This window comes from Hippopotamus amphibius, chromosome 3 (genome assembly GCF_030028045.1).
Source record: "Hippopotamus amphibius kiboko isolate mHipAmp2 chromosome 3, mHipAmp2.hap2, whole genome shotgun sequence".
In the NCBI taxonomy this organism is placed as follows: Eukaryota; Metazoa; Chordata; class Mammalia; order Artiodactyla; family Hippopotamidae; genus Hippopotamus; species Hippopotamus amphibius.
This window is the reverse complement of record NC_080188.1, coordinates 156,297,916-156,312,002: the sequence shown is the minus strand read 5'-3', so window position 1 is coordinate 156,312,002 and position 14,087 is coordinate 156,297,916. Positions and strand designations below refer to the sequence as shown.

Sequence of the window (14,087 nt, the reverse complement as noted above, 5' to 3'; positions counted from 1 at the left end):
CCAAAGACTCTTCTATTACAGATTACTCACGTTTACAGAACTGCTGAACATCTGACCACTTGGAGGTATTTTGGCAGTTGATAAAGAATGACTTCTTGACATACCCAGGAAGGCATTCATATTCCCAAGTTGTCCCAACAGCAAAGTGAGACTGATTATTCTGAATTTTAGGCTTAGCAAAAGGGTACCTTGGCAGGAACTTACACTGACCTAGAGACAAAGACCACAGGAGTATCAAAACTAGGAGAGGCTAAAATCTCTATTCTGCTTCTGTTTTGTCACCAGTTACAATGAAAACTTTGATCTTTAGCAAGTAAACCTTAAATGTCAATATATTCTGGGTCAAAGAAGGTGTATCTTGCAGTATTAACACATATATAGAGAAACAAGCTCAGAAGTTCAAAGACAAAAAGGATAGACTTCAGAAGAAGAGCTGGAGAAAATCATTTTTTAATAAAATTTCATAAATACCCCAGAGTTGTTCCATCTTCTTACAACCTCATTAATAAAAACTAAAATCTTGTAAGTAAAAACTTTTCTTGGATAGCATAGGAAACAAGTATATCAAGCACTTAAGACCTTGAAACCTCATCACATGTATGACCCTCTAAAATTACTTTAATGAATTAACATTATTACCTTAGTTATTAAACCTTTAGGTCCCAGTGAGAAGAAAATAGGGTTATTTTTTATTCTTCATTATTTTATTCCATTAACCTAGTAGAATAATATGCCCCCAAAAGAGTTTAGTAAATACTTCCTGTTGGGTACTAGATAAAAAGCGCTAGCTGAGAATAAAGATGCAGATGTAGAGAACGGACTTGAGGACATGAGGGATGGGGGGAAGGGGAAATTGACATATATACACTACCAAATGTAAAAGAGATAGCTAGTGGGAAGCTGCTGCATAACACAGGGATATCAAACCAATGATGGGTGATGACCTAGTGGGGTGGGATAGGGAGGGTGGGAAGGAGGGGATATGGGGATATATGTATAAATGCAGCTGATTCACTTTGTTGTAGAGCAGAAACTGGCACAACAGTGTAAAGTAATTATACTCCAATAAAGAGCTAAAAAAAAGAGCTAGTTGTTTCAAGACAGTTCTCTGTGACTTGAAATATTTATGATGAGGATGATGGTGATGAAACAAACCCCATCCTAGGAGATGGGTGAGAAACTGTGACACCCAGATACTTGAGGATGTACCTGGAAAATAATTTTTCTAGATATGAAAGAGAGTCTAAGTTTTAACTCTAGAATGGTGGTATATTTGAATATCAAATGTATAAATCTCCTTTTTCAAACAAATCTGAAACAGATACAGGTGCAAGTCAAAGAACAAACATGGACTAACTGACCCAAGGGCAAACACAGAGCTCCCAAAGTTGTGGCCAGACCCAGCCTTTTTGTAGCCTGAAACTTCTGTTGGAGAAGTCATATAGACAGGATCTGAGAATAGCCATTACTGTTGGGACACAGATCCCACTGTAGGTCTCCTGTTTCTTTCCTCAACTCCTTTGGTTTCCTCCAATAACACCTACAAGTGTCTCCAAGTGCATACTTTTGCAAAACAGCAAGACTACAGGGAAAGTCAAGGTTTGACCTCAGTGAAGACCAACTTCACGACCCAGCCATTATTTGTACCAATTCACCCTAATCAAATGATTTAACCTGTAATTATCCAATGTGAATAGAGAAAACCCTAAATAAATCTCCACAAGCTGAAAACCAATTTGGGTTTACAACATTTAATTAGAAGTGATGACATGGACTAAGATGTAACCAAGATCTTAAAGCAGCAAAAGCAGCAAAAGTAGAAGGTAGTAGATAACATGACATTCAGAGGTAAGAGGAGATAAGAGTCACACTTTTTGGATGAGAAACAATGGGAAATTTTTATATCCAATGAGACTTAGGGACTCTCTTTTTTGGGGGACGACACTTCTTATTAGCAATGAAACTGCCAAAATCCCAGGTCATACGACAGAATTTCCAGCAATCATGTTTTCTTCCATATCAGAAAAGGGAACCATTAAGTATATGAATGATTAAGTCTACGAACCATTAAGTAACATGAATTTTCTTAAGGGTCATTGGACCCTCTTCACATCTTTTTAAAATCAGAAGTCAATAACAGTGTAGATCATGACTGGATCTAAAATAGAAGATAGTGACAAAACATTGACATACACATCCCTTGAACCATGTTAAACTAGGGCCTAACTAGGCAAAGGAGTTTCTGGAGAAATACATTTAACTCTTTATTTATGTCTAAGGAGATTTACCTGGACTGGCTTAGCAATCCATTTGAAATGAATGAAGAACAAATACATAGGATAATCAAAATAACCCTAAAATTTAGGTAAGATTGCAGGTAGGAATAAAAATTATTGTTGATAATGAGAATTATTATGGTCAAATAACATAACACTGGGTTTCCTGGCTATTTTATCATTTTTGAATGATGGGTGTGAATATTAACCAAGATACTGTCTTAAGCACAGAATATCCATCAGTGAACATTAGACACAAGGCTCTCACATTCATGGAATTTATATTCCAATAGAGGGAGACAGACCATAAACAAATACCAGTAAATAAATAGATGGTAAGTAAAGGAAATAAACAGAGTGATGTATCAAAATATAATGCACTGGAAAAAGGAGGGGATGGGATGGCATACGACTTCAGTTATGATGGTTAAGGAAGGCTTATGAAGAGGAGATATTTGTCTTATGACAGAAGGATAAGAAGGTACCAGCCGGGTAAAGTGCTGGGTAAAAGCATTTGAGGTAGAAGCCTAACAGCAGGGATGGATTTACTATGCTTTAGGGATAGACAAAAGGCAATTGTGGCTGGAATTTAGTGATCAGAGTGGAATGGGATCAAGTTAGAAGGCCCAGCAAGAAGGACTGCACAGGGCTTCTCAGTCCACAGTAGGATGTCCCCATGTTATTCTGGGTGGAAATCACTGGAGAGTTCAAGCCAGAGAGTGACATGGCCTGATTTAACTTTTCAAAAGAATAGTCTGACAATTGGATGGAGAATGGATTGGACTTTTATTTTCAGAAGTAGGGAGTGAAGTCTGGAGGCTATTATAATAATTTAGACCAAAAGAAATGAAGCTTGGACACAAGAAGACTTTGAGAAGTGGATGAATTTGGAATATATTTTAGAAGTAAAATTGGTAGGACTTTGTTGTACTTAAATGTGGGGCTAAGGGAATGGGAGGATTCAGTAATTGCTTCTAGGCTTTTGGTTTGAGCTACTTGGTTGATGGTAATGCCATGTACTGAGATTGGAAAGAATGTGTATGTGTGTGTGTGTGTGTGTGTAAGTCGTGGGAGGTGTGCAGAATTTGTTCCACTTTAGACTTAGTATATTTAACACACTCAATGGGAATCAAGATGGAAATGCAGTTGGATGTACAAATTTGCCTCTCAAGAGAGAGTTCAGGGGTACAGATAATACACATGAGTCATCAACATCGAAAAAGTTTTTAAAGCTATGACACTGGACGAGATCTCTTAGGAAGAAGGTTTGGAGAAAAACAGAAGAGGCCCAGGACTGAACCCTAAGACCCTCTAAAAATATTAGAGAGAGGGCAAAAGACACTAAGGGTAAATAGAGAGGTACAGAAAAAAAAATAGGTAAAAGTTTCCTGTTTTGGAAGATGCGCATGAAAACTGTTTCAAGAGAGAGAAAGTAGTCAGCTTTTGCTGAAAGATTGAGAAAGATAAAGATAGAAAAATGACCACTGGATTTGTTAGCATAGGTCAGTAGTGACCTGTAGCTTCAGGACAATGGTGGGGAAAGAAGCTTGCCTGAAGTGGGTTAAGGAGATACAGAAATGTGAGAAAGTAGTCAATGAGAAGTTTTGCTCAGAAGGATGAGAAGAGGGATGAAAAAGTGGAGTTCCATTGGGTCAAGATGCCCTGGGCATATTTAACTGCTGCTGGGGGGTCATCCAAGGGAGAGATACAAATGCAGAAGTAAAGTCCTTGCACTGGCATGTGGACTGTGATCAGGAATACAGAAAAGAGCTGACTTTTGCCAGGAGGAAGGATCCGTCTTCTATTGCTACAGAAGGAAATAAAACTTCCTTATTGGACTCCTAGTTATGTGCCAGTACTAGGGATTCATCAGGCAACAAGACAGATAAAGGCCTTGCTCTCATGGAACTTGTATTCCAGTGAGGGAACAAACAAGTAAATAAATAAGAAGGTTTTATATGATGATAGATACTTTGTGGAAAACAGAACACGGTTATGTGATAGAGAGTGACCTGGGATATGGACTACTTCATGTAAAAGTCAGACAGTCAGAGAAAAGTGACAGTGGAGCTGAGACCTGAATGTTGAGAAGATAGGTAAGGGATGACCTGCAGAAGAGCATTTTAACAGAGGAACACCTAGTACAATAGCTAAATAAGCATGACTCTGTTTAAGGAACAGAAAGAAGGCCAGTGTGGCTGGAGAAGAGGCAGTGAGGGAGGAGTACAGAGAATTTCAGAGAGAGGCAGAGGCCCGGAGTTGAGGTAAAGGAGCATGGAGTTTGTCCTAATGAGATGGGAAGCCCTTGGAAGGTTTTAACCAGTGGAAAGAAAAAGATCTGATCTCAGATGGAGGTAGATGAGTGGAAAATAAGGGAATTCCTACTTAATGATTTTGTTTTCTTGGTGTTGGATAAGGTAAGGCTGTCGGTCAAGGCAAGAGTGAAATTTAAGAGTGCAGGAAATTTGAATAGATTTATGCAAAGAGACAAAAGGAGAAAAATGAAAACACTCTGAGAAGGAAATTTGCTCTTTAAGACACTTGCTTCAGAATTTTCCAGAGTGCTTGTTAAATCTCAGCTTCCTGGGCCACCCCCCAAATATACAAATCTCTGGAAGGTGAGATGGAACACGGAAACCTATATTTTAAAAAGGCACCACAATTCCTAAAAAAATTAACAATAGAACTACCATATGATCCAGCAATTCCACTTCTGAGGATATACATAGAGGAAGTGAAAACACTAACTTGAAAGGATATCTGCACCACCAACTTCATAGTGGCATTATTTACACATGGAGACTTAGCCAACACATGGAAACAACCTAGAGCTCCATCAAGAGATGAATGGATAAAGAAGTTGTGGATGAATATATACATTAAAAAAAAAAAAAGGAAATCCTACCACTTGCAACAATATGGATGGGCCTTGAAGGCATTATACTAAGTGAAATAAGTCAGACAGAGCCATGCAAATAATGTATGATCTCACTTTTATGTGGAATCTAAAAACAAAAACAAAAATACAAAAGTCAGAAAAAAAAAAAGAGATCTGATTTGTGGTTACTGGAGGCAGGGAGTGGAAGGAGAGAGAATTGGAGGAAGGTGGTCAAAAGGTTCAAACTTCCTTTTATAAGAAAAATAAGTACTGGTGATGTAATATCCAACATGATGACTATAGTTAACACGGTTTTATGATACACAGGAAAATTAATAGGGTAGATCCTAAGGGTTCTCAACACAAGGAGCAAATTTGTCTTTTCTTTTTATTGTATCTATATGAGATGATGGATGTTAACTAAACTTAATATGGTAATCATTCCACAGTATATGTAAATCAAACCATGATGCTGTACACCTTAAACTTACACAGTGATGTATGTCAATTATTTCTCAATAAAACTGGAAAAATACATATACACATTTTTTTTAAACAAATCCTCAAGAATTTCTTAAGCATGCTGAAGGGCAGGAACTGCTTAAGAGCCAAGGGATGGTCTGGGGAGGGTACAGAGTAGGAGCAAAAGTCAGGAGGAGGGCATGGGTGGGGCATGAGCAAAGGACCATGGGGTGCCAGTCAGGCAAGAAGATGAGCAGTGCATTTGTGATAGGAAACCCTGGGAAATCAGGAGCATGCTTAGGCGAAATCCAATTACAAAAGCTTGAAAGGCTGAAGACATTAAATTTTTTAAAAATTCCACAGGCAGTAGGAAGCCCTTTTAGATTTTTGAGCAAGGGAGCTGAATAATGAAAAATATTTTTTTAATTTTAGTTTTCACCATTGGAAAGGTTAAATACTGGTTTCAGAATAACCTGTAAGAGAGGAGGTTGTTACAAAGGTAATCATAATGGGTATGATCAGAATATTGGTGTAAGAATGATGAGACAAACAACAGAAGCACAGCTGCTGTGACAATCGACAGATCAGTAGACCTGATCTTTCATGTGTCTGGAATTAAGTGACCAAGAGGATGGTCCTGCTCTGATACTGGAAGAGGATGTTCTGGCATCCTTGGAGGGGACAATGAATTGACAGGGCTGGTAAAGAAGCTGATTTTCAGTTGATAATATCCTCTCTGAAATTTAGAAAAAGGAATGGAATGCTGGCAGGAAGTCAGGTCGGGAACTGTCCACGCGGAGGTTAGAAGAAGCTGTGAAAGTGCATTTGTTCAAAGAGAACTAATATGTAGGAGAGAGAGGGGTGAAGATAATGGTTTGGGGAAATGTTCAATTAAGGGGCAGGATAAAGTTGAATGTCAGGAAGCAAAATCAACTGTAATAGAACCAATGTATGCAATATCCCTTAACAAGCTGGGAGTGGTCAAGCTGAAATGCTGACTCCATAAAAACAGGCGCAGACAGTCGTCTTATTATGGCATCTGGTAGTAATATCTAACACCTAACTCTCATTTGCTTAATTCATCTGATATTCAGGGAGGCCCAGTATGGGTAGGGCTGCTTATCACTAGCTTCATTTTACAGATGAAGAAACTGAGGCGAGGGAGGGAAATGACTTGCCCAAAGTCACGCAGGTATCGAGGTCTGTATACAGTAAATTTCTTAATAAACTGCGAATCCACTGTACTCCGAAATTTATTAGAGAGTTACATCTATCTTATCACCTAGAGGCTCCAATCTTAACAAATTACAATACTTCTTTAAAATTAAGCCAATCCGGAGGAAGAAAATTATAATAAACGTGTTGAACGACACCCTCTGGAGCTCCCTGCCATTACAGAAGGTAAATAACACAACAACGTGCAGCTTTTATTCACGTATCAACTTTTCTAAATAACTCCAGGTGTTTATCGTTTAGGATCTCTTTACCAACATCACATCAAAGTTCAAAAAAATATAAGAACCACGCCTGGAAATCAGACATTATTCTTATTCTGAGAAGGCAGCAGGAGACTGTGCTGCTTTTACTAGGCAGGAGGGAGCTCAGTCTGTGCAGAAACTCCTGCACCTAGCAGAGCGAGCAACCGAGTCATACGCACTGATCGCGAGTAGGTTTTGGATACTTGGCCGGGAGTTAGCGCTCGCAGACCTCCGGACCCAGAGCGCCGAGCACATGCTGAGTCCCGCGGGCGGCGAGCCCGCAGAGCACCGCGTGGGCACGCCACGCTACGAGCCACACCGGGCAGATCACATAGTACCTCTGTGATGCAGCCTGCAATTCTGGTGGTCTCAGTCCGGGAGGAGCGAGCGAGAACATTCAGGACCAAGGGATCGCGGGGGCCGCCAAAGCGAGCTGGAGGCACACAAGGTTGCCCCACCTTCTTACTTTTAACTCTCTCCTTTGCATCGCGGTGCAGAGGCCGTCCCGGCCCCAGACGCGTCCCTACCTCCGTGATCCCATTCCCAGCTCACCGAGGACCCCTGGCACGACAAGAGCCAAGAAAACCCAGCGCGGTCCCGCGGCGCCCATGCCACGGCTGTAGCCCCAGCGGCTGGATGCGTTCTGAGACCCGCGAATCTCCGGCAGCTCTGGGAGGACAGAACTGGAGAAAGAGGCAGCTGCAAGCACGGGACGGTGGGCCCTTAAATAGTGTCTGGCACCACGTGCTAGCTTGAGCGCACCTGCAGGCTGCTGGGGGCGGGACCACGCAGTGAGGGTGACTTGGGGGCGAGGCTTTGGCCGGGGGCGGGCTGGCGGGCTGGCTGGCAGGCGGGCAGGCGGGGGAACTCTGATTCAGTCTTTGGCTCAGACTGTAGTCCTTAGTGCAGTGGCTTTCCAACTTTTTTGACCACGCAACCTAGTGCATTCACTTTTGTCTCTCTCGAGAACTGAAACAAAATAGTACTACCTTTACTAATCTAAAATGCTGTCCCATGTCCTGTCCTATCCTATCCTATCCTATCCTATCCTATCCTATCCTATCCTATCCTATCCTATCCTATCCTATCCTATCCTATCCTATCCTAACCTATCCTATCCTATCCTCCTCTCCTCCCCCTCTTCTCCTTCTTCCCCCTCCTCCCTTCTCTTCCCCTCTCTTCCCCTCCCCTCCCCTCCCCCTCTCTCTCTTGAAAATTCTGGTTTGGATCCACTAAAGTCATTTCAAAAGTTATTAACATTTCCAGACCTCCATTTGAAAACTGTTTACTTACAAAGGAAACTTAGGAACAACAATCACCTCTGCTATTCATTTCTTTTTATTTTGAAGTAATTACTACAGAGAAGTTGCAAAAAATAATACAAAGAATTTCCATACACCTATCACCCAGATTCTCTAAATGTTAACATTTTATTATATTTTCTTTGCCATTCTCCATCTCTCTCTCTCTCTCTAGATAAATAGCTATAGTATAGTTATATATAGAGAGATCCATATATATATATACATTTATATGTGTTCATGTTTAATTATATAATTTTTTACTTTGAAACTCTTTGAGATGAGTCACAGGCACGATACCCCTCCTCTAAATACCTTAGTATGTACTTCCTGAAAACAAGAACATAGTCTTACATAATTTCAGTATAATGATCAAAAACAGGAAATTAACATATTACATAAGGGACAGATTGTACAGATTTCTCCAATCATCTAATATTCTTTATTACAGCAAACACCCCCACCCCTTTTTTTTCTGGTCCAGGATCATTCTAGGATCATGCATGGCACTTGATTGTCTTTTTTCTCATTTAATCTGGTAAAGGTGCTCAGTCTTTTCTGTTTTCCTGACCTTGACATTTTTGAAGAGTACACAGCAATTATTTTTGTAGAATGACTTTTAAATTAGTTATCTATTGCATACTAACAAATTACCCTAAACTTATTAATTCAAAGCAAAAATAAACATGTATTATCTCACAGAGTTCCTGTGTGTCAGGAATTTGAGAGCAGCTAAGTAAGATGGTTCTGGTTTGGGATCGTTCATGATGTTGCAGTCCAGACACTGGCCAGAATTGCAGTCATCTGAAAGGTTGACTGGACCTGGAGGATCCAAGTCTAAGATGACTCACTTACATGGCTGTGGGCTGGAGGCCGGATATCCTCACCAGGAGGACCTCGCCCTAGGACTATTTGAGTGTCTTGTGACAAGGCAGCTAGCTTCTTGTAGAACAAGAGAGAAGGGCAGAAGCCACAATGTCATTTAAAATCTATTCTCAGAATTCACACTATATTACTTCCCCCAATACCCTGTTGGATACTCTGATGGTTAATTTTATGTGTCAACTTGACTGCACTATGAGGTGCCCAGATATATTATGGTCAAAAATTATTCTGAGAGTTTCTGTAAGAACGTTTTTTGGATGAGATTAACTTTTGGGGGGCAACTGATGAATTTTTTAAATTCTTTCCAGTTTTACTGATATATAGTTGATACATAACATTGTATTAGTTTAAGATGTACAACATAATGATTTGATATATGTACATGTTGCCAAATGACTAGCACAGTAAGTATAGTTAACATCCATCACCTCACATAGTTACAATTTTTTTCCTGTAATAACTTTTAAGGTCTGTTCTCTTAGTAACTTTCAAATATACAATGCAGTATTGTTAACTATAGTCATCCTGCTGTACATTATATACCCAGAACTTATTTATCTTGTAACTGGAAGTTTGTGCCTTTTGATCACCTTCACCTATTTTCCCCACTTCCCACCCCCCACCTCTGGCAACCACCAGTCTGTTCTGTTTTTGTGAGCTTGGTTTTTTTAGATTCCACATGTAAGCGAGATCTTACAGGACTTGTCTTTCCCTGTTTGACTTGTTTCACATAATATAATGCCTTCAAAGTTCATCCATGTTATCAAGAATGGCAAGATTCATTCTTTTTCATGGCTGAATGTATATATATGTATGTGTGTGTGTGTGTATATATATATATATATATATATATATATATATATATGGCACATTTTCCTAGTTCATTCATCCATCTCTTCAAGATAGTGATTTCTTTTCCTTCTGATATATACCCAGGAGTGGAATTGCTGGATTATATAGCAGTTCTGTTTTACATTTTTTGAGGAACTACTCTTTTTCCATAGTAGCTGCACCAATTTATACGTTTCTTTTTATCCACATTCTCTCCAATATTTGTTAGCCCTTATCTTTTTGATAATAGCCATTCTAACAGGTGTGAGGTGATACCTCATTTTGGTTTTGGTTTGCATTTCCTTGATGATTAATGATGTTGAGCATGTTTTCATGTTTGCTATACAGAAGCTTTTTAGTTTGAGGTAGTAATAGTTTATATTTTTTGCTTATGTTGCCTTTGCTTTTGGTGTCAAATCAAAAAAAAAAAAAATCCTGCCAAGACCAGTGCCAAGGAGCTTACCTCCCTATGTTTTCTTCCAGGAATTTAATGGTTTAATGGTTACATTCAAGTCTTTAAATGCGTTTTGAGTTGATTTTGTGTATGGTGTAAGATGGGGTTCAGTTTCATTCTTTTGCCTGTGGCTGTTCAGTTTTACCAATACCATTTATTGAAAAGACTGTCCTCTCCCCATTATATATTCTTGGCTCCTTTGTTGTAATTAATTAATCATATATGTGTGGGTATATTTCTGAGTACTGTATTCTATTCCATTAACATATGTATCTGTTTAATGGGGATATGTATATAAAAACAGATGATTGAACTTGGTGTACACCCCCAAAAAAAATAAAAAAAATAAAAAAAAAAATGTATCTGTTTTAATGGTATTTACCATACTGTTTTGATTTTTATAGCTTTGTAATATAGTTTATGTGAGATAATATAAAATATATATGTTGGTCTCTGCCCCCTGTTCCTGGCACAGAGCTTCTAAAACCCTTGAAATTGTCTAAGTGTTAAGAGTACTAGGAGGATCTCTTGTTCTAATATTTGTCTTTGACCCCATCCCTGACACAAGGCTCATAAAACCCTTGTAAATCCCCATGTTAAGAGCACTAGGAACATTTTTTGTTCCCTTGAGGTGACCCTGCATGTGCTCCCAGATTGAGGCTGGTCACCAGGAAGACCAAGCCATGAACAGAAGCTTGGAAGTTTTGCCCTTTCACCATCCTCCATAGATGGGAAAGGCTAGATATGGAGTTAATAATTGACCATAGCTACATGAGGAAGACTCCACAAATTCACAATAGCATGGCCTTAAAGAGCTTCCAAGCTGGAGAACACATCCACACCAGGAGGGTGAGACACTCCAACTCCATGTGGACAGAAGCTCCTGCACTTGGGACCCTCCTAGACCTTGCCCTATGTATCTCTTCATTTGGCTGTTTATCTTTATCCTTTATTGTATCCTTTAATAAACTGGTAGATGTAAAAAAGTGTTTCCCTGAGTTTTGTAAGCTTCTCTAGCAAACTGATCAGACTCAAGGTGTGGGTCTTTGTAACCTCCAATCTACAGCCAGTTGGTCACGGCCACAGGAGATAAACTGGGCTTCTGACTGGCCTCTGAATTGGGGTGGGGGCAGTCTTGTGGAACTGAGCCCTTAACCTGTGGGATCCGATGCAATCTCTGGGTAGATAGTGTCAGAAGTGTAGTGTAGGATGCTCAACTGGTGTTGTAGAGAATTGCTTGATGTGGGGAAAATCCTCCACACGTTTGGTCACCAGAAGTGTCAGAAAAAGTTCTATTAAAAGTAAAGGAGACACACAGGAAAGAAACACACAATGGGGAAGAACTGGGTTTTCCCCTACAGGGAAAGAAGAAAGCTGAAGTTTTTCTTTATAGTTTGAAATTAGGAAGTGCGATGCCTCCAGCGTTGTTTTTCTTTCTCAGGATTGCTTTGGCTATTAGGGGTATTTTGTGGCTTCATACAAATTAGGATTATTTTTTCTGTGTATGTTGAAACTACCATTGGAATTTTAATTAGGATTGCACTGAATCTGTGGATCATTTTGGGTAGTATGGATATTGCAACAATATTGTCTTCCAATTCATGAGCACAGAATATCTTTCCATTTATGTGGGTCTTTTGTAGGTATTTTTCATTTTATTTTATTCTATTTTATTTTTATTGAAGTATAGTTGATTTACATTATTATATTAGTTTCAGATGTAGGGCATAGTGATTCAGTATTTATATAGTCTATATTCCATTTAAAGTTATTACAAAATAATGGCTACATTTTCCTGTGGCTTACAATGTATCCTTGTAGGTTATTAATTTTGTACATGATAGTTTGTGTCTCTTAATCCCATACCCCTATCTCGCCCCTCCCCCTCATTCTCTCCCCTCTGGTAACCACTGGTTTGCTCTGTAAATCTATGAGTCTGTTTTTGTTTTGTTACATACATTTGTTTCATTTTTTAGATTCCACATATAAACAGTAACATAGAGTAATTGTCTTCCTCTGTGTGACTTATTTCACTAAGCATAATACCCTTCAAGTCCATCCACATTGTTGCAAGTGGCAGAATTTCATTCTTCTTTATGGCTGAATAATATTCCAGTGTGTGTGTGTGTGTGTGTGTGTGTGTGTGTGTATCTCACATCTTCTTTATACATTCATCTTTTTTTTTCTTAGAAAATCAGTTCACTGCAAATCCACATGCTTTCTACAAGAAATGCATTATAAAGACAAAGACAAAGGTAGGTTAAAAGTAAATGATTGAAAAGTTACAACATGCAAACAGTAACCACAAGAAAACTGGCATGTCTAAGTTAATATCAGACAAAGTAGATTTCAAGGCAAAGAATTTTATAAGAGCATAAGAGGGACAATATATAATATTAAAAGAAACAATCACCAGGAAATCAAACATCTTAGACATACATGCATTTAATTAAAAAGCACAACAATCAATGTGGCAAAAACCAGGAACACAACACCCAACAACTGCTTAAAAACCCAACTGCAATGAGTCTATTTGTTTCCAGCACACATTTACCACTTGCCAAGATAAACCACATGCTGATCCATAAAGTAGGTCTCAAAAAACTAAAATAATTGATACCTTATAAAATATATTATCTGATCACAATGGAATTAAAGTGGAAATCAATAAAAAGATACCTAGGAAACCCCAACATGTTTAAATACTTATTTTTAAAAAATACTTCTAAATAACCCATGGGTCAAAGAAAAAAATCTTAAGTGAAATTTAAATTTTTTCAAACTGAATGATAATAAAAGCACAATATACAAAAATTTCTGGGATGGAACTAGAGCAAGATGTAAAGATAAACGTATGGCATTAAGTGTTCAGAATGATATCCATTAATCTGTTCATGGGTACTTCCATATCTTAGCTATTGTAGATAATGCTTCTATGAACATTGGGGTGCATGTATTTTTTCAAGTTAGTGTGTTCATTTTCTTTGGATATATGTCAACAGTGGAATTGCTGGATCATATGGTAATTCTAATTTTAGTTTTTTTTTTAAAGAATCTCCATACTGTTTTCTGCAGTGGCTGCACCAATTTACAATCTCAACAATGTTCTAAGGTTCTCTTTTCTCCACATCATTGCCAGTCTTTGCTACTTGTAGTCTTTTTGATGATAGCCATTTTGACAGGTGTGAGGTGATTTCTCATATTGTGGTTTTGATGTGCATTTCTACGATAATTAGTGATGGTGAGCATCTTATCATGTGCCTATTGGCCATGTGCATATCTCCTTTGAAAAAAATGTCTATTCAGGTCTTCTGCCCATTTTTTGATTGGATGGTTTGGTTTCTGTCTTTTTTTGTTGTTGTTGATATTGTGTTCTATAAGTTGTTTATATATTTTGGATATTAACCATTCAGTAGGCTGTCCTTTCATTTTGTCAATGGTTTCTTTTGCTTTGCAAAAGCTTTTAAGTTTAATTAGGTCTCTTTTGTTTATTTTTGCTTTTATTTCTTTTGCCTTAGGAGA

General features: G+C 38.5%; 1 protein-coding gene across 4 annotated transcripts in view; it reads right to left on the bottom strand.

The window, feature by feature from the left end:
* CR2 (complement C3d receptor 2) overlaps positions 1-7,789 on the bottom strand; it is a 34,654-nt gene extending 26,865 nt beyond the window's left edge. The window contains exons 1-2 of one of the 4 annotated variants that reach the window (XM_057728246.1): positions 7,647-7,704; positions 31-210 (exon numbers count right to left, since the gene is read on the bottom strand). In XM_057728246.1, coding sequence (XP_057584229.1) covers positions 31-210; positions 7,647-7,704 — 238 coding nt within the window. Of the gene's footprint in view, positions 1-30; positions 211-7,646 lie in introns of those variants that run through there. The other 3 variants (XM_057728245.1, XM_057728244.1, XM_057728242.1) reach the window with 3 other exon arrangements.
* Positions 7,790-14,087: the final 6,298 nt, after the last annotated feature.